At 37.0% G+C, this 21,126-nt stretch overlaps 1 protein-coding gene across 10 annotated transcripts in view; it reads right to left on the minus strand.

Moving 5' to 3' along the window:
• Positions 1 to 1,038: 1,038 nt before the first annotated feature.
• The window catches only part of TRIP12 (thyroid hormone receptor interactor 12), a 76,910-nt gene continuing 56,822 nt past the window's right edge, over positions 1,039 to 21,126 (minus strand). For 8 of the 10 annotated variants that reach the window (XM_063166872.1, XM_063166869.1, XM_063166870.1 and 5 more), the window contains 21 exons: positions 20,330 to 20,430; positions 20,035 to 20,209; positions 19,515 to 19,656; positions 18,479 to 18,670; positions 17,646 to 17,797; positions 15,936 to 16,108; positions 15,420 to 15,493; positions 15,096 to 15,295; positions 14,181 to 14,308; positions 13,745 to 13,896; positions 13,141 to 13,283; positions 11,755 to 11,911; positions 11,131 to 11,229; positions 10,495 to 10,609; positions 10,045 to 10,199; positions 9,382 to 9,546; positions 8,024 to 8,188; positions 4,635 to 4,748; positions 3,776 to 3,870; positions 3,472 to 3,575; positions 1,039 to 2,414 (listed from right to left, as the gene is read on the minus strand). In XM_063166872.1, coding sequence (XP_063022942.1) covers positions 2,218 to 2,414; positions 3,472 to 3,575; positions 3,776 to 3,870; positions 4,635 to 4,748; positions 8,024 to 8,188; positions 9,382 to 9,546; positions 10,045 to 10,199; positions 10,495 to 10,609; positions 11,131 to 11,229; positions 11,755 to 11,911; positions 13,141 to 13,283; positions 13,745 to 13,896; positions 14,181 to 14,308; positions 15,096 to 15,295; positions 15,420 to 15,493; positions 15,936 to 16,108; positions 17,646 to 17,797; positions 18,479 to 18,670; positions 19,515 to 19,656; positions 20,035 to 20,209; positions 20,330 to 20,430 — 2,998 coding nt within the window. In that variant the 3' untranslated portion in view covers positions 1,039 to 2,217. The remainder of the gene's footprint in view (positions 2,415 to 3,471; positions 3,576 to 3,775; positions 3,871 to 4,634; positions 4,749 to 8,023; positions 8,189 to 9,381; positions 9,547 to 10,044; positions 10,200 to 10,494; positions 10,610 to 11,130; positions 11,230 to 11,754; positions 11,912 to 13,140; positions 13,284 to 13,744; positions 13,897 to 14,180; positions 14,309 to 15,095; positions 15,296 to 15,419; positions 15,494 to 15,935; positions 16,109 to 17,645; positions 17,798 to 18,478; positions 18,671 to 19,514; positions 19,657 to 20,034; positions 20,210 to 20,329; positions 20,431 to 21,126) is intronic. The other 2 variants (XM_063166873.1, XM_063166868.1) reach the window with 1 other exon arrangement.

Here is a 21,126-nt window from a genome sequence, read left to right on the forward strand (position 1 = left end):
AGGCAAACTAAAACCATACTCTGTGCTCAAAATGACGGCCAGAACAGATCACCATAGGTACTTGTTTTTTCCTTCCTTTTAGATAGGCACCAACTTATTTTCCCACTGAAACAGTTACACAAGCAGTTACACTATCAAATCTGAAAGCTCCTCAAAATTTCCAAGTCAATGAAAGCCAGATTCTAGAGGGAGACAACATGGGTAAAAAAAGTATCAATACACATGATATTTTAATACAAAATATTAGCTTTTTTTCTTTTTTTTTTACACAAGTCAGTTTTTTTTTAAAATATAGAACCTTAAAAAATGAACAAATTGCTATCCACACACTATAAACACTTGTTTGTGCTCAGTTTGATCAAGTTATCAGAACAATTTAAACACCAGTCCATAGTTTAAACACTGCCTTGAAGTTGGATGCAAACTATGCCGCACTGCGCGCTACCATTATTGTATGTACAGGGTGAAGCGCCTTCGGTCGGGTTTAAAACGGTAATAAAAAACTGTTCAGTTATCAGGTTCTTTGTGCAAGGATTTCACATTCTACTCATGCTCATGACAAGTCTGTATTACATTTCAGTAGCACTGGTCTGAGCAAGCACAGGTAACTCTGTGAATGTTCACCAGAAGAATGTCCATTACATGTTCTGGAAGCACGAGTTCTTCAGCTGGATAAAAGAAAACTTGTTAGTTTAGGGGAAATAACTAGCCTGATTAGCCAGAATTTAACAATTTCTAAGTACTGAAAGGAATTTTGATTTCTCAAAGTTGAATAAAAGTAATTAACTATGACATTTTCATAAAGGTTACCTATGTAGCAGGTACATCTCAGGAATATTTGTAATTGCCCGTTTTTTGAACGCATAGAAAGGAAAAAATTTCCCTCAAAGCTGGAGGTCTTAAAAGGTCTTGTTTTAGTAGTAAATCATCCACAAGTTGCAGGTTGTTAGCCAAGTAGATTTAGGATGATTTACTTGCATTACAGTAATTTACACAATTGAACTTTAGGCATACAGTACAAAACTATAAACAAAAAGGTGAAGCAAACTTTTTTATTTATATTCAGGTAAAAACATTAACCTGATGAAGTAAATTATTGCAGATTTGAGAAATCAGCACATAAAACAGTTGGACAGAGCATTGCTTACAGGTGCTTTATCTGTGTCAAAAGACAAAGGCTGAACTGCTTGTTCCAAGCTAGCACTGGGGGGAAAGAAAAAAAAGAAAAAAAGCTACAAAATTAGCCAGGAACTTAGATCAAGAACAGAAAAACTGTTTACTCAAACAGGGAATGGAACGACTAATTTGTCTTTTAAAAAACTTTACATCAATTCAAAATGCTCTGGGCCTTACCACAATACACGCTGGCCAGCCCAAGCTGTTGGACTTCAACTACATGAAAGAAATAATTCTGCCTGGCCTCCCCTATGAGGCTTTTGCTGCCTGAATCACTGTGTAAACAGCTCTGGAGCACTCTGGTAACGACTGTTGCCATTATATCCTACCACTACAGTAAAACTAAGCTATAAGAAAGTTCTACCTAGTTACAAAGGCTGAATTATATTGACAATATATATTTGATTTCAGTAAAATTTAAATTATCTTAATCAGAGAAAGAGGCATGGAGCAGTTAAATGCCCATGCTAACCAAAACATAACAATTGTTGAATTTTGCACACAAAAAGAACCAAGTGAATTGCACATCAGACAATACATGAGGATGGATAAAATTAGAGGCAGGTGAGGGTACACAGAACTAGTCTACTAAACTAGATTTGTCAAATACATGGTGTATTTTAATTTCTGTACTTATGTACAAAAGTTGTCTTTGGAGGAAAAACTTCAGACTTAGCTAGATGGATACACACAGCCCAGTATTAAACTGCACAGCGACATTTATTGTTCCAGCCTGGAAAAACATCCCTTTTTAAATTTCACACAGCAAAGCAAGTTAAAAACTTCACTCATCAAATAAATGATAATTTAAACAAGAACTTGCTAAAGAAACCTTGTCACAACAACTTTTAGGGCCTGATCACTTTAAGTCCATAGGGGCTTTTAATGAATATCAACCAAGTGTCTTTGCTTATAATCTGCAAGCCGTTTTTCTACAACAAGAAGGCGTAACACGTTTCCTTGACTCAGGTGATATATTTAGAAAAGAATCATGAGTTTCTCTTTTGCTGTAACAGGCAGACATTGCATTTTTCATTGTGATCAGGAAAGATGGAATGACTGCTGCCCTTCTCTTGCAGCTATCAAGAGTTTTTCACGCATTATCTCAATAGTTGAATAGTCCGGCAATTTGAGATAGTTCACACAAGTCATTACTGAGGGTAAGAAATCATCGGGATTCTCTGTGGACTCAAATGTCTTCCGTACAATCGTCAGGGGAGGATTCAAACTTCGAAAACCTAGTAATGAGAAAAGACACTCAGAAAATAAGGCTGCTCCTCCTGAACACCCACTGACTGCAGACATGCCCAGTGACAGAAGCACACATCACACAACTGACTTCCTGGACACCTTCAGAAATTCAGAATATAACTTTATAAAGCTGCACAATAAGCAAAAGTACCTGAAATCCTGCCTGCAGATTCGTCTTAAAAGATTAATTTAAAATACAGGAATAAGCTGCATGAATCTCCTTTTAAATGTGTTCTGTATGTGTAAAAATCCTATTCCAACCAATTCTTTAAAATTTGTTGGCTTCATGCACATTTTTTTAACAGGAATCATCTATGACTCTAGTTACCTGATTATTCTTACTTCAGCTATCATTGCTATACTCCTAACACTCAATTGTGTCTGCACCATGTCTCCACAGAAGAGCTCCCAAAATATACTAAGGGAAAAGAAAAATCAAGTCTTTCCCCCAAATCCCAAAGAAGGTAAACACTGGAACAGATGCATGAATTATTTTTTGATCTGCAAAGCACTCAGCTGAGAATACAGTAAAATGTGTATTCTACAATAGTCCCTAGCAAAGACAGTAAATTTCTGTTTACTGCACTGTCTCTTACCTAAATGCTGAAATCCAAAAGGGAGAGAAATTAAATAAGATGATTAATACTATTTTAAGTATTGTCTCCTTTCTAGAAAGGAGACTATTTTTTTTAGGTTACAATGCATCATATTGTTGCCATAACTTAATGCACCTCTAGCCAAAAAAGACAGTATTAGGAGCTTTCAGTTTTATTTAAACTTTGAACACTCTTTTGCCCTCTGACAGATTTTCTGGCAACAATTTAAACCTGGACAGTCAACTGTAGGAAATGTCATGAGATTAACACAAAGGTTATGAGAATTATACCTGACTGCCCAGCTACTTCTGAAATCAGAAATGGGAAAACAGTATGAACCTCTTAAATACCAATGTTAAGGAATTTCTTCCTATACTGAACATCTTATTCAGAAATACATCAATAACAGTGATTTCATGCACAGCAATATGCAATAAGGAAAACCTACCTCCTACAGGCAGTCTGGGGCTGCCTGTCACAAACTGGAGAAACAGTCTCTGCTGCTCACTATCAAAACTACTGAGAATTTCAAAGAGATACTTCACTGCTCGACTGAGGAGAGAAAAGAACCAAGAGAATATTATTTTGTTTATAATTAAAATAACTGCATCAGATTCATATTCAGAACAGTATGAACATTTTCAAATCTATGCCATATAATTCCTTTAGCTTGAATAACAATGTATGAACATTATTTCAAGAAAGTATTTTCTACTCATTTGAGTTTTTGTTTAACAAGACCAACATATTACCTGTCGTGTGTATAACCGTGATCAGGCCTGCAACATTCCATTAAAGTCTTTGCATCCCAAGTGTCTGTCTTGCTGCCACACAAGAGCTGCTCCAACTGTAAAATTAAACAACAAGGAGTAAGCCTTCCACTCTGCCTTGCAAAGCACCAGGAACACATGAGTACTACAAAGGCTTGGCTAACACATTGTTCCAAAGTGTGCTTTAATGTTTGTTCTTAAAGTCAGAGGTCTGAGTTTGTAAAGGTAAAAAAAACCCTCAAAGTACAGTCTCCAAACAAACTCCCTCACAGAAGAATAAAACATTCTCTCTTCTCATCCAGAGAACCATAATTGTGATTTAATTCAGTCCACTTAAGAGTGTTGAGAATTTTACAAGGAAATTTATATGGTGGTGGTGGAACTAAAGCAAGACCAACTATCCTTATTCCTTACCCTTTCATCTGAATCTCTTCTTACTGCTGAGGAGCTGACTACTTGTTTTATTGTTCTAACAGAAGATCCAGGTAGTGTCCACAACTAACTATCTACAGCTATTCAGAGGTACTGCAGTACAAAGAATTAGGGTACCCACATTGCACAGAGAAATGAAGTATGATACATAAATTAAAGCACTTCTCAGAAAAGTTGGATACACACATTTAAACAACATGGAGCTGTTCATAATAAAAGCATTAAATAAGTGACTACTGCACAGAGAAATCTTTAAGAGTTAAGTGTGGAATTTCAGGGACACTCAGTTTTACTAACTTGCACCAGAAATGCAATGTCAGGCTGTCACAAATGCCCTGCACCCTGGTTAAGACTGCCCATACCTGCAGATAAAGGTTATAAAAGCAGCAGCAAAAACACTTTCACCAACCTCCTCAGGATAGAAGTACTGAAGATGACTAAGGGGGAACACCGACTCAAATCCATCTCTGAAGGAGTCAAACTGTCTGGCAACACCTTCATTTAGTGCCCAGAATATAACCAACTGCAGGGAAAGGAAAAAAACAACAATGAAAAAAGCCATTTGAACAAAGGAAGCATGCAGTGATCACTACTGTACCAAGAAGTGCAAAAGCCAAACTCCAGCAGCCCAGCCATATGCTCACTGGAGTTCCCACAGGGTGCACATTGATTCATGGAGCTGCTCTACAGCATTGCCTTGTTCTGCCTTAATTCATCATTTACATTACCCTTAACATGAACTTTTGCAGAATTTAAACAACTTACTTGCCTTTGTTTTTAACAAAACAAACAGAACTCAGAATGGCTGGTTAAACTGAACCTATTTAACAGAATAATGTAAAGTAAATCCGAACATTTGTTATCTTTAGAAGCCTTACCTAGGTGTCCTCTCTCTACACCTCTTAAAATGCAGCACCTGAAGTAGAAATCCATAGGGCATCATTTGGCAGTATTATCTTAATTTCCCCCATGGAAATATAGGGGTCCCTATTCTAGTATTAAGTTTAAAAAAAAGCAACTCTATCATGCTTGATATATTAACTAGCTTAATACTATAAGAATACCTAGGAACAAAAGCAGTACCTTCATTTAAAGTTACTGGAATATGGTTAAGAATCACAATGCAAAAGACATTAACACACGAATCTAGGCTTTCTGAGAGTAATTATTCTGTTTTGTTTTGGTTTTATATCTGTAGTTATCCCCTCAACATTGAAGTAACTCCAAAGTGGACAGCACATACTGAAACAACAATCAGTGAGGGAAAGCAAGGTCTTATGACACAAATGAGACCAGAGTTCTTTTAAATAAATCTCCTGTAGCCAGAATTTCTCCACAAAATTAAGGTATTTTACAAGGCAGATTGCAGGCCAAGTTCAGATTCTTTTGTCAGTCAGAGTTATTGTTGATTACACTTGCCCTGGATATCCTCAACCCCAGCAGGAAACATGGGCTGGTCATAAAAGATGTCAACACAGAACTACTAGTTTAAAACGTGTTAAAAGCTCTGGCCTGTGGTGCTGATTAAAGTCATCTATGGATGCATCTGAACAGGATTAAATCCTGTTGGGAGTCCTGAAGCAAGTTTGTCACCCTATCCCAATAACTGAAGAGTTACTGCTTCCAGAAAGCTCTCAAGGTACAAAAGCTCATTAGGATCTGCTGGTAAGTTTTCCAATAGAAGTCAGGCATTGAATTTCATGTGAGATACACTGCACTACTTCCACAAACCAGTTTTAATACTGAAGAGAAAGGAAGCAAGCACCAGCAGCACAACAGAATAGTCTATGGCTATTCTAACAGCAGAGCTGCTTACCTACAACTGTGATTAGTTTTTATGATCAAGAGCATGTGGCATAATTAAGCTGCACTGTATTCTTGCAGATTCAAAGATAAGATCAAGTTGCTAGGCAAAAATCTACACTACTGAAGCTTTTTGTTCACAAATTAGAACAAGCAAGGTGGCCTCTTTATAATACAGGGGAGAAGAGCGAAAAAAAAGCCAAAAAAAAGATAGAGAATAAAGTCTTTCACTATACTGGTAATTGAAGCAGTTCTACTTTCTGATAAAGGCAGCTCCTGTGGGAACTGTCCTTGGGGGGAAAACAGGGAGGCAGAGGGAAGAGTGACATGATGGCAGAAAGAGGCATGAAAAGGAACATTAGGATATTCCAGCTTTATAAACTACTTTTCATGTTAATCGTCATACAAGATTTTAGTGAAAATGACATGTTCAAGAGCAGGGCAGCTGACTCACAGGATGCTATACAGGCCAGGTGAGCAATTAAAAATATTGTTTCTAAAATGCAATTCATCATACTTGTGATGGAGAGCACATTAATTTTCTATCTGAAATATTTTCTATTTCTTTCACATCAAGTCTATAAAGCTATAAATCCTTTAAGAAAATAAAAGTTCCAAAAGTTTTTAGTAGGAGGAAAGAGTTTTCTGTTATCTCCTTTTCCTTTACAAAGACAGAAGCCTGCAGCAGGAAAACTACAGGACATCTGAGCCATGCGTAAGCCTTTCTCAGTGTATCAGATATCTGATACAAGTTACTTAGGGAAGAAAAAAAAAAACAAAACTGCAAACTATGGAAACTAGTCTAGAATGCTTGAATGTAACATTACTCAGTAAATGGAGACTGTAAATTCTGTTTCGAAGAAACTGTGGAAGTTTGTATTGCTCCTCTGTTAGGTCTGCAAAGAGCTTTAAACCCAAATATATTTAATTCTGCAAGCGATTCTTGACTAGTAGAATTTACTTTTAACAAATAAACACATGAGAAGTGGATGGGTAACAGTATGGAACTATAAGGTAAACAGAAACTGCTCAATATTCACTTGTAAGGATTACTGAACAGCTCTGCAAAATTTCTCAGCTGATAGGCAGGCATTTACATGATCCTTATTGAATTGTTTCTACCAAAACATCAGGTGTGTTTCTTATCAGTGCTTCAAAACTTAACAGTCCTCAGAGTGAAACTGGAAGTACCCTAACCTGTCAGGAAATGCACTATTTAGCAACTGGAGTACAGTGATCCTCCCCTCCATCCCACTCACAACTTCATGTGATAATATTGCATTCCTCTTGGCTTTCCTCATCTCTTTTCCAGGCTGTTTTTAACCAATTCCCTTTATCACTTCCTTCAACAGAAACCGCTTCCTACCTCAGTTCAGCAATATCAGCCTTCTGTTTTTCTATGTCCCTTTTGCCACAGGAATGAATCAATACACAGGTGTACTGTCAATTTATTCTGGCAATATTTTGTTATCTTTTCCTTATTTATTCTTTTTATGGTTTATGCTTTTCTCACATGTGTTTGGGGTTCTTAAGTTGATTGGTTCAGTTTTCCTTGGGATTTTTGTTGGTTTGGTTTTGGCTTCTTGGACAAAAAACTAATGCTTTATTTTTGACTCACAATGGTTGATGTTTTCATAAGACTGAGACCAAAAAAATTACACTACCAGTAGAGCAGTTCAAAGGCCACCAGATGCTAGATCACTACTGCTAAATAATTTACTAAATCACTATACCTAAAAAATTCATTATCATAACCACTTACAATGAATCCACTTAAAATACTTTTTCCCCAAAAAGCCAAACTTCTGATGACTTCATTACATATCAACCAGACTTCTTGTACTACACAATTTTCAAGTCAGGTGCAATTAGGTTCTAAAGTCTTACTGTAGTAAAAAACTAGTATAGAAAAGTCATAAGTAGGAAATATATGGAAACAAACTACCTGGGAGCAAGAAAAAAGATAATTTTAATCATAAGTTTGCTTTTACATACTCTGAGATACTCCTCTAAATTGTGGATGGTGACCGGTGTATCTTTTCCCCCCTTTTTCAGCTCTATGTTGGGAAACCCAGGGAGTGTGAAGTCCAGCCCTAGATCTTCCACTGAGCAGCCATTCATAGTCAGAGCCTCCAATGCATACTGTAGACTTTCTTTGGTCTAAAAAATTGGAAGTGAAAGCCAATGAGAACAATTAATTCACATAAACTTATCCAAAAGTTATGACTTCTAAAGTAGCTTCGACTAATCAGACATTTCTGTAGAGCATGACCATTAAAACTGTTGCAGCTGTCCTTGCTCTCCTTCTGGAGTTTTCATACATAACAGTAAACCAAGAGAAACCAGATAAACAAGCTTAATGGACAAACTGGAAAGATCACAGGAGTACACTTTGTTCTAGCAGTTTTAGAATTACTTAACATGCCAGAAGACAAACTAGCTAGAAAATACTACTGCAAGAAAAAGAAATGTGAAATATGCTACGGCTCAGGCTGTTTTTTCCTTAGAATAGTTAATGGCATTTATATTTGGCATGCATACTGACATTTTTCAGCTTTCACCCACCAGGTTTCAGGCTTTTCACATTCTTGGGAAATTAAAAGCCATGACCAAGGAGAGAGAGTGAGACAATGAGGTAAAGAGGAACAAAGACCCACAAACTTGGAGTAGTTACACTAGTAACAAACCAGACAGATGTATTAAGACTATAAATTGGGTTATTACTTCCTGCCATCTATTAACATTGGATGCTAGAAAAACCATGTGTGCCAAAAATCTTTTACCACTAGTGCCAGAGTGAACTGTGGTATTTTCAGCTAAGAGTAAATATCCTTGAAAAATTAATCTATGTCTGAAAGAACCTGTATGCTCATGCATGATGACAGTTCACCTCAGTTCTGAATACAGCTCTTCAGTGGGAAAAAAAATCCTACATAAAAGGATGAAATTTCCTACATGAAATATGAAATTTTGATTAAACCAACTAGTAAAAAAACTTTTGACTCTTCAAGAAGCAAGGATAGATTTTTTCCACCGATATTTGAATTGGTTAGTCTTTTAAAAGTGTACCAAAAAAAGTCAGGCAAACATGTGGCAGTTTGAGAAATTTCTGGGACTGTGTTTAATCACACAGATGAATCCCATAATGAATTTCTCATGCTAGACTTTACAAAAAGACTTTCATAATTATTAGCCACTGATCCAATAACATTAAAACTACTCTGTGTGAGAACAAAGTAATTATCAATATTACAATCAGTTTCAAGCCCTATGATATGTGACGAATTACTGTTATTTCATAAAATCCAAACGAGTAAAGATGCACTCTTCCATTCTTAGGGTTATTTTCCCACCTGAGTTTTATCCTGTTCAAGTCTTTTCTTTTGTCTTACAATATCTTCAAGGTGATATATTGATTTGGCTACTACTGGATCAATACTGAACAAATCATGCGATGTCAAGGAAGTTTCCTGTCGCAGCATCCACTTATAAAAAGGAAGTCCAAGGGGAAGATCCACCTGGAAAGCAAAGCACTGAACTGTTTAGCTTTGAACGGTCTTCCAAAAGTTCTTTTACATCTCTTGACCAGATCTACAATACTATCTCATAGTTGTGGCACACACCAAAGCACCATGTCCTAGAGTGTCTTTGCCTCAGAAATTTACAGTTATAAAACCCAAGTGACTGCCTATTAAAGCTATCAGCAACTGGAGTAACAATGAGCCCAAAACATTCTTGAAAGACTGGAATGATTGTAACACTTAGCAGATAATGGTTTTTCCTTTCTACTCCATGGTCTCAAAAGCCACTGTAAAGATCTTCAACATGTAATTACCCTTTTCCCCCACAAAACTTCACTGCATGCTCATTGCCTCCCTGACCTGCCTCACACTGCCCTTACTTCTGGAGGTGAAAGTAATAAATACCATGTAACTCTTAATGTTTTTATCTCTCAACAGTCAGAACCAGTATTTCTATGTGACCCCTTCAGAATAGATTTTCTATTGCATTCTCACCAGTCTGAAGTCCATGATTGCCTTGGCCATTAGTTTTCCCAGAAAGCGGAACTTCATTTTAACTTTTGCAATGTGAGCTGGCTTGGCTGTTCTACCAAAAGGAAGTGCAAAAAGGCCTTGAAGGTTATGAATGTACTTGGTACCTTCCTGGCTTCCTGTTGAGGAAGAAAGAAGGAAAAGAGTTCAGTATTTACTCTACTAGTTTATTTCAAGATGCAAGGGGCATTCAGATAAGCTTAACCTAAGCTTCTCATAAGAAAAACAAGACAAAAAAAACACCCCACCAAACAAAACACACATAAAAACACCAACAAAACTCACAAAGATCCACACACTATGATCAGGCACATTAGCTGACCACAAACTGAGATGTTCTTTACATAAATGAAGTCAACCTAAAATCAATTCAATATTAATCAATATTTATAGATTAGGTAGTAGAGCAATTACCTTTTGGATTGGCTAAAGTCACTTCTTCTCCCCTCCAAAGGCCCAAGTCTGCTCTCTGTAGTTCCTGAGATACAAGTGCATAGAACTCTAGTGTAGGGCCTAGGCCTGTGCCAACCTTCAGGGGATGGAGGGTGAGGGGGAGAGGAGGGGGAAGGAGACAGATAAGTCCATTAGGTCAGTATGAATACAAAAATTTTACTTAGTCAGAGATATATAATACATTATTTGCTATGAAAACACTACATGGCAAAAAGCATCTAGGGAACCTAACTACAGCAACATTCACAGCATGACAGACCTGGAAAGGTCACATATCAGAGGAAGTAACAGTGCAGTAAAAGCATTAATCACCTAATGCTCATATAGAGGAAACACACAGAGCTGTTTGCTTAACAGTTAGAAAAAAGATGAGTTCTGCTGAATACAACTGATTATGAAATTTAGATCAGAAAGAACTTCTCCTAGCAACTAAAAATCACAACCAAGTGGATTAGGGATAATTAAAGGATAAAATTCTTTAGCACCAGCAACATGAAAGACAAAGGGTCTGACCAAGCCATTTTAAGAAACTTGTAGCTATTTTGTATTAACCTTCAGTAAAAAGGGGATAAATTAGACTGCAGTGATATTACTTACTTCATTCTCATACTGGATTTCCAACATGGCTCTTGAACTGCCTAGATCCTGCATCACAGATTCTGCCTGTTTCAACAGTTCATCTCTGTTCACAGTGCGCTACAAATAAGATAAGTTTTAATTTCATTATGGCCTTGAGTTCCAGCTGCCAAGGCAGTTACAACATGTAAAAATCAGTTATGCACATTTTTCCACTCCATGCCAATAAGTCCCGGCTCACTTTTATCATGTTACGACAGGTGATTTACCCTCCCCAAATACAAGGACAGTATTTTTGTTTATTAAGGGTTTAAATCTCATTACTTGAATTCTTCTGAGAATCAGGCAAAACAGAGGTCTACAAGCAAGTGTGTGTAAGTATCACTAATGCTGTCTGAAACTCTGTGTTCACTGCTGGAATTTAGTTTCAGGAATTATGTCAAGGTGCCTCTCCTGCCCTCATGCGGCCGGCACGGAGAAGACACGGCGGCCTCTGCTGGGGGACTGCAGGAACAAACCCACCTCCCCTTCCCTACAGCACCAAAACATCAACTTCTACAAATAAGCCTTGCTCCCAATGATATTCTTATAGACAACACGAAAATAAATAGATCCTTCATTCCATTTTAAATAAGATGTACTTACTTTTTTCCTGTCCAGTCTTGGTGCCACTCTGCTATCCTGAGAATCTGACTGATTGATTTCTGGGTTAGTGTCCAGCAGCCTCTGCATGGCTCGATCACGATCAAAGGCCGTCACATAAAACAGCATTTGGCGGGTGTCAAATGGAAAGAAAAATGGGCTGTGAAGAGCATTAGATTAGTCAGCTGTGCTCCAAGCAGCATCTCAGACTAGCATTTGGTTTAAAACACAACAAATCTAGTATGTCCAAAATGAGTGTTCTATTATACTCTCTGGTGAAAGCAGTCTCCAAAACACACTTTCGTTTTAGTTACAATGCTTAGGAGTAGAAGTTTTGAGAAAAGCAATATATGAAGGAGACAAAAAATTCGAGAAACTTTTGACTCCTCTTGAAAAGTAACTCAAAATACTTGAATGCCTTGACTGTGCAAAGTTTGCATCAGAAAATAAAATTCCTTGCTCACTACTGCTCTACAATTAACAAATCCAACAGATCAAAGACTTAAGCTCAAGCTCCCATATTTGGCAGCAGAAAGACACGAGAACCTGCCTAGAACAGCACCACTATTCTACCTTCCACCATTTGCAAAACATATTCTAATTAATCTGTGAAAGACAACCAGAGAAACTTCTTGTTTCAATTTATCACTTCCACTATTCTCAAAGGCATGTGTATGTTAACAGTTTGGTCCTCCACTGGCATTAAGTGGAAAGGCAGCTTTATTGAACAAATAATGCTACAGATATTTAAAAATATACATTCATGCTCATCATCTTATCTGGAACATTTATGAAGCAAGTTAGAGATCTTATTTTTTAAATGAAAAGCCAGAGTTTCTCTGAGTATGTATTTCCACAGTCATCAACAATATTGCTGTAATTAACAGGCTTGAAAAACCCAAGAATGTCAACTCTAATTTCTCATTCTTTCAAATGCAAGAACTTTACAGCTTGTACTCTGTATCAAGATACTACAAAGTACTATGTATATAGCTTCATAAAAATTATTTTTATTCTTTTATCAGTATTGTTTATAAATGTATCTTCCTTTGTATCATACTGAATGTGCAAAGATAAATACAGTGATATGGTAAGAATGCTATTAAGCAGTGTAACAGGAGAAAAAATATCATCTGAATAATCAAAATTTCAGTGGAAAACCTTCAGATTGCTCAGCAATTCCTGTAAGAAGTGGTCCAAACTCTGCACATAGTCTACCTCCCAGAATATGCAATATAGGTGCAAACATCCACGCCACTATGTAACTTGGCAACACTTCTGTGACTGCATTTTGCACTCTCAAGTCCTGTAAGGATGATGCACCGTGCTGCCCAGGCAAGGCTCCTACTTAACTGGAATTAGAGACACCACACAACAAATCACTCATACCATGTTTTTCCAAGTTCTGTCAGCCAAGTCGGGATGTTTCCTGTCATAATTACCAAAGGATCCTGAAGCTGCCTGTTTGCTTTTGCTGTCAGTTTACTGTTGATAAACTCTGAGGTTGGAATTATCTCCTTGCAGACTGCATTCTGTGTTAAATAAAAGCAATGTATTTCTAGTCAGAGAAATGCTGAAAGAAACAGCAAGTCTTCGTTAAAAAAGATTTTTAATGCTTCTAATTTGCTTAGCATGGAAAGTAAAAAAAGCTTTCACTGCCATTTTGTTCATCCAGAGTTTCAGACATGAAAGGAGGACTCAGTATGTTTACTACCAATCCCCTTTTCAGGAACAGCGTTTGTCCTTGAACTTAAAGTAAGGACAAAGCACGGATATTGTGTTCAAAACAGTAAAAAGAAAATATGACTGACATTAAGAATTTACAGCCTTCATCTTCTCAGAAGTTAGACAAACATGTAGTGGAAGATGACAGTATTTGCATTATTCTGCCTTCCTGAGGAGCAGTGGAGAGGGGGGAAAGGTTATTTAAAATGTTACAGATAGTTCTGTCCTGAATCAAGTACCAAAGTGATCTAAAAAGTGCTCTACTCACATCATACAAGTAATACCAGTATCGGCTGATAGCATGTAAAACTCTCAAAAGAAGAATAACATCTAATGAGGGGTCTTCAAATGTTATATTTTCAGGTGGAGTAGATATGAGGTAAATTTCCAGTGGATTTAACACCGAAGGGCACACACCATCTAGCAGGAAAAAAAAACATCTTAGCAAAATAATTCAATTAGAATTTTTCCCAAGATTTAATTATTAGGAGCCTAGGCAGTATTGTTCATGGCATTCACTTAACTGCAACAATTCAGTTAAACAACTCAATAAATATCTTAGTTTTAATATACAGCTAAACACATATGCTTAATATTTTTATACTATGTCTGTTTTAAAAGAAACACTATAGTGGCAGTAAACATTGTGAAAGTTCTGAGAGGACTGACAGGAAATCTAACCTATAGCAAGTCACCACACTCACCATGCCACAATTCATCATGTTTTTTAGAATTCCTAGGGGAGGTTTTTGTGGGAGCAGTTTGTGCTCTTCCTCTTTTACCCCCAACACAGTCCTTATTACCATCTTCATCCTCTCGCACAGGTTTGTACCTAAAAAGCAAACAAAAGTTAAAAATATGTTTTGAAATGCTAAATTACAGGGAAACAAAAGCACTTTTAAAGGTGCTAGTTCTCAGCTTTCCAGAACTTTCTTTGAATGACAGTTAAAAGCAGAAAGACAAGAACGCTGTACTGAGATATGATCCAGCCTCTGAAGCAAAGTATTTCACAGGGGAGAAAAAACAGGGACCCTTCAGCTCTATGAACTGCAAGGAGAGAAGGGGAATGTATCAACAAAACCCCAAAGTGACTGAGGTTATAGAGTTACAGTTAGGTTAGGTTTTGGCATTTTTTGGTTGCTGTTTTATGGGTTTTTATTTGCTTTTTTCTTTTGTACATTTAAATGTTAAAAAGAATATTAATATCTTCAGCACAGTCACATGTCAATGTTTCTTGCAAAGTATGGCCACAGAATACATTCATTTTCACAGCAATCAACTGGGAAAATTAGTATGAAGTCAACCATTAGTTGCACACTGCACATTCTCTGCTGTTTGTTGTTAGTTATCTAACACTAAGAATGGTTCCTCCCCATCTAGCAGGTATCATTTAGAATTCCCCATTTCTTATTCACCAGCTTTACTCAGGAGCTAGAAAGAATATCAGGAGCTATCAATGAATTCTTCCTAAGTTTTAACTATCTCAAGCACATCAGGAAATGCAAAGCTCCGCATTTTTCAAAGAGATAAAAAAGATGACAGCTATATTCCAAATTTCTTGATGTATATACATTTATTAAACTGGAGAAGTTATTCCTGGGTTTCTCTAGGCAACTTACCAAATGGTGTGTGTTTTTGTCCAAATCCCAGCTCTCCCCAGTGGGTTACTTTCATCATCTGTAGACTCCCTCTCTTCCTCAGCTTGCAAACTGTACTGCCTGACTGCCTGGTACACAGTCATATTGTATGGCAGCAAGTGATCTCCAATGTAAAACTGCAATCTATGTCTCACATTCCCTGAATTTAAGAATTGAGCAGCCTGAACAAAAAATAAAAATAAAAAACAACCATCATACAAGTGAGGAAACTTGTTGCACAGCTTTTCTTTAAGGCCCTCCTCACCCTCCCTGCACCCTCCCCATACTCCCAGAGCAAAAGCTTACCAAAGATTCATCTATTTCTTCATCTGACCCATCATCATCACTATCTTCATCATCTTCTCTAACTCTTCCATAGCCTGAGGCAAGAGAGAAGACATCCTCATTTGCTGTTATTCATGAAAAAGGTAACAATGCTTTGGTACTCTGTCTGTTACAACTACTAAAACTTTTAAAACAGTTCCAAAATATATCAGTTAAAAACAGTAAGATTCACAACTGTTAAAACAAACTTCAGTAGCAACACCTGGCATGAAAACTGACAAGCTACAGCCAGTGTGACAGTAAAGCAGTAATACTTTTGTTAGTATTTTGACTGAACTGTTTACCACAGGAAACAGTCTGTCCCAGAAAAGGAAGATTCTCTACAGCTTTAATCTCCTCCCTTGTGAGCAAGGTTATCTTCATAGGTACCTTCCATTTGTCTTCAGCACAATCCTCAGAGGTTTTTACAGACTCTACACTGACACCAGAAACTATTCCAAAAAGGAAAATGCAAGTGACTGTGTAATAAATAAATACCTCTAACTACAAGGTATCTTTCAATGGCTTGTACCAAAGCCAGAGGATCAATCTTCACAGGTCCACCTTTCCACTGTTTCACATTAGCACAGTCTGGATGTCTTTGCAGTTGGCATTTTAATTGATGTGTATTGAAGAATTTTAAAGCTTGGGATCCTCTGTTAAGAGAAAAACTCAAAATAATTTGTGAAAAAAGTTGCTACACAAAGAATCTAATAACCACAATTGCATTAAAAATGCAATAAAATAGGCTTACACATGCATTTACAATTTTACTTGTTCAGAGTATTATTTGTCAGACTGCTTCTCTAAAAATAAATTAAGATGGTTTGGATAAAACATTTTCTTCTACAAGAACACCAGAATCCAAGTTGGACAAAATCTGGAAGAGAGGTTCTATGAATTAAGAGAAAGCCCAGCCTGAGGTCTGATTACAAGATGGCCTACACTGACCATCTTTGAAATCTGAAGCAGTTCAGTGGTCAGCTGATGGCACAGATTTAGAGCTGTGCTTATGTGCAGTGCAACAAGGATCAGAAACAGGCATGGAAAATGCAGTTATTCATTTAAATAGATTTTTTCTATAAGAACCCAAAGAGAAAACCTGAAAGTTCCTCTTTTTTTTCCCTTGCCAAGAATAGTTTATATATACATTCCACCTCACCAAACTACCAATACTCAAGCTAGCTGGTTTATACAACAAGCCTCTTATCTTGGGCTGCTTCTATTTCCAGGTGCTAGCAAAAGACTACCAAAACTTAATGCTTCACAATCCTCACTGAAATAATCCACAGTAAAACTTGCAGTCAAACAATGCTACAGCCCTCTGGCTTCTTGTGTTTCATTTTCTATCAAAAAGAAAGCAGAATTTTGCTTCTATGATTAGCAGCTTTATAATTTTGGTTGTTATCCCACTTTTTACCAAAATAATATACATAAGGAGGCATTCTGAGATTACAGAGCACATACTATTTGCAAAAGCCAGTATACAGACACTAATTTCTTCTAATAAGAAATCTGTGTACTGCATTAATTCCCACTGATTTTAAGTTTCACAAAAAAAGTACTCAATTTTAACGTTAGGTTAATGCTATAGTGTGAGGTATAGAAAAGAAATTGTAGAATCAGGTCTTTATTCACTCAGATTTATTACTTAAAAGACAACTACTAAGCTGGATTCCAAATTTATTCTGTATCTTAAGACTCAGGGTAGGGCTATAGCTATTTTAAACTCTATTCACAGCCAAGACTTATCACTTAATCCACTACCATCCTAGAGAACAGAACCTAGATGAATCATGAAGTTGAGCACTGTAATACACTCTCTGCAGTTTAATTACTCTGCTGAAAAGCATCAGTGTCCAAGCAATATATTGTTTCTTTCCAGCATTTGTTACTTGGGGACAAGGAAGACATTTGGATATTTAAAGGGTAAACTTAGAGATTGCATTTAAACTTTATCTCTCACCCCCAATTTAAGTGAGACAAGTTTCAAGATGGTAAGCAAACATTTAGTAAAATATTCCATCTTCCACTGACTAAAAAAACCCCAACTGTGTCATTGCTTCTGTCTTTAACAGGGTCAGAAGTTTCCACTACCTCCTCTTGTAATTGTACATCTACTTGTACTCGTCCTTTTAGTGTTGCTTGAAACAAGTTTTCGAAAACCAAAGCTTCCAACAAAACTGTTACCTGAGCATTAATCCTTACCTGCTCCCTGTTCCATTTCCACTAGGGAAGTCATGCACTTTCACAGGAAACTGTTCCATCTGACTGAGGCAGTTGTTCATTTTATGGACTAATGCCAACAAAGGTGCGTTTTCTAATGGCTCTAATCTTCCAAGGGGCTCTTCTCCAGGAAGCTGAAATACAGTCCAGTCTTTAGTTACCTGCTTGAATTAAAACATCCTAAACAGTTTATACCATTAATTAAGAATCCTTGCTCTCACTGAAAGTAGCAGCAGTATCAGGATGAGTAAATGACACAAGTTTATCAAAGACCTGTTTCAAAGAATGTACTTTTCTCTCCTGGTTTCAACTGAATAGCGCAACAGATTTTAAGTATTCACCCTTAACCATGAAAAGCAAGCTTTTTAGAAGTTTTAGTTATCTGCTTTTCTCTCTTCCACTTCAAATTTCTTCCTTTATAAACAGAACACTAGTATCTTGCAGTATTTAGTATCTTGCAGTATTTAGTCCTAAGTGACAACATTACTATCCAAATGCTTTGCATATCAGCTTCTTAGAAGACAGAAACAACTTTTAAGTTGTTTAAGACTCAGACAATTGGCCATTTTGGCATTTTTTCCACTGCTGCGTAGAACTTTCTGTAATTACAGGTTGTTCAAAAAGTTCATCACCTACAAAGACAGTGAACAATGTGAAAGTTATAGTGTTATACAACTTATACATAAAAAAAACATTCTTTCTGTATTCCACCTTTAAGGTAAGGTCCACACAAGACCTCTCAGATGGTTTTTTGAGAAAGAAAATCTGAGAGAAAGACAACTAAGAAGGCCAAAAAAATAAACAAGAAAACTTACTGGAGAAGAAAAAAATACATGAAGAAATCTTTTCAATCTGATATCCCTGCTAACAGCATCTTTTTCACTTTTAGATGTCAAATAGAGCAGCAGTTGTTTAACAAACCCACTATGCTGGATTTCAAATGAGGAGACGTCAGATTCCGAGACAATGCTACGGATTTCTACAAGGCACTCTGTTCCACCATCCACCTGGAAAATATGAAGAGTGTTTTACTACCCAGGTATTACAGGCTTAAGAAATGCTAGCTTTCTTTTCACTGCATGGAACAGCTCTAAAGGGTGGGGGGAAAAAAGGAAAGTCTGGAATGTACAGTAACTCAATACAAGCAGCAATGCAGGGCAAATAATCTGAGGATAAGCACGTCTCTGTTCAAGGGGAGACATAACTGGCAACATCTACATTTTCTCTACTTTAAGAGAAATACAAGGTCCCACTTCCATCTTATGCAAGGTAAAGATAAGCTCCAAACAGGGATGCCTTCTGTTTGGGGGAAAAAAGCCACTAACAGAAGCCTAACACCTCAGACTGCTGCATGTTTTACACGACATCTATGTGGGAGAGAGGAGGTGGGAAAGTTTCATATTTTAACAATTGCTCAGATCAAAGTACAGAACACAGTTCAGCTCTTGTGCTGTTTAGAAGTTACATGTTTGGACCACCTATCAAGGACCACAACTGTCTGAAAAGTAAGGCTGAAGTTCTTGACATGCAACCACATTTACCTCAATCTGTATTTCTCCTATAATTTTAACAAAATGCTGCCTCCTTCTCCTCTTCCCCCCAGTCTCAAAGTTCATACTATAACCAGTATTGTTCTTTAAGAATAAAGTTAATCCCTGACACTTAACTGCAGAACTTTTGAATGTGAAACGCTATGCAAATGACACATTGCTAGGACGGGTCTTTTATCATAAAGTGGTGTGTGTCAGAGCATACACACTCATTCTAAAAAATTACTCCAAGTCATAATGACTCATAAGTCAAGGCAAGAAATTGCTGCCCCCCATTCTAAGTAAGTTTGCCACTTCTAACCTGGAGGTTGAGTTGTTCAGTTGCAGTGCAAAGTCTCTGTAATACATTTAGTGCAGGATTGCTTCCATCCATGTTTTCAGAACTAAAGTAATGTTCTACAAATTTATGGGCTTGCTCCTTGATCCAGCCCTTAATTTTTTCTCTGTAAAGAAGCACACAAAAGGCATTTAGCCACACTTAGCATTTGCATACATCAATATTACAAGTAAATACAGCCTGAGTATAATTTTCTCCATGTTAAACCGCAGTCACAGAAAACCCTTGCTTTCACTCCAACATCATGAAGTACTTTTCTCTACAGATCACTTCTTGCATTGTTTTTCTCAGTTCTCCAATTTTTCCCCACCATGCAAATTTAAACTATTCAGATGTTATTCTCTCTACCTTAATTTCTTGATTGTTTTCCCAGAAATTTTTTAACTGTGGTTAAGCTCCAACTTTTTTGTAGGTGCTACCCTAATCACACGATCATAGTCAACATCATGTTACAAGTACTGTGATATTTTTTGTGTGTGTGTACCTGTTATTGGAAATGGTATCCTTGGAAGCAGCCCTTGCAAGACCACTTACTCCTGCTGTTCGTGCTGGTTCAATATTATTACTGTTGGACTGTGTGCTTAATCTTCCCCATGTTTTAGGATTCAAACTTGCCAAGAAAGATGATTTAGGAGACTGTGTAGTTGTAGGGCTTTTAGCTAGAGGAAGTAAACACAAAACTTAAGAGAATCAAGAGGTTTATCACAGCTAACTCTTTCTGCAGTTTATAAGCTTACTTTAAAAGGAGATAAGAGTATCATATGTTCAGAATTATTTACCTTGATTGTCTACTTTGTCATCATCTCTTGGAGGGGAGTATTTTGGTCTCCTTGGCCCTCGTTTTGGCAGTCTTTTTCTCTTTAGAACATCACTCAGTCGTCTGCCCAAATTTAAAAATAAAGTTACTTATTTCCACCCACAAACACATACACGTGCACACACCCCTCTCTCAGTTTAAGATGCATCTGCCAACTACTTCCTTGAGAGGTAAAGAACAGGTTCCATCCCATAACAAGGATATTCACTAACTCCATCCGGGGTAAGAGAGTTTGGCTGGATGTGATCTCTCTATTATGAGCAGCCAAATATAGTCAGAAGTGACACTAAATGGCGTTTTTTCATGATTTTCATGCTTTAATTTGTATAGCCATTTGTCCATTCATTTGAATACACTTAAAATGAAAAAAAAATTCCACAAATCTCTACCGAATAAAGACCAACCAACATTGGATATTTGACATGCCTCCCCTACAAAAGCACAGAAAACACTTCTCAAACAATTTGTGGCATAGAAATGCCATCATCTTCTACTCATCAATCACTACATTTCACAAGTTCACATATTTCAATTCTTGTTTAAAGTGACAAATATTTGACCTTTAAAATAAGAGCAAACTAGTCATTTATTCCTACACTGTATTTTAATTCTACAAGTGTTCAAAATTATTGCCTTTCAAGAAAACTTAAGGACAATTTATTTTTTCTCCGGTCTCCAGTAGAAAGGAACCATGCTCCATAGCTCTGAAAGAATCACTGTCCTCAACAGTTAGATGTGAGATTACAAGCTGTTGCTCTT

Source organism: Melospiza melodia, chromosome 12, assembly GCF_035770615.1.
Source record: "Melospiza melodia melodia isolate bMelMel2 chromosome 12, bMelMel2.pri, whole genome shotgun sequence".
Classification (NCBI taxonomy): domain Eukaryota; kingdom Metazoa; phylum Chordata; class Aves; order Passeriformes; family Passerellidae; genus Melospiza; species Melospiza melodia.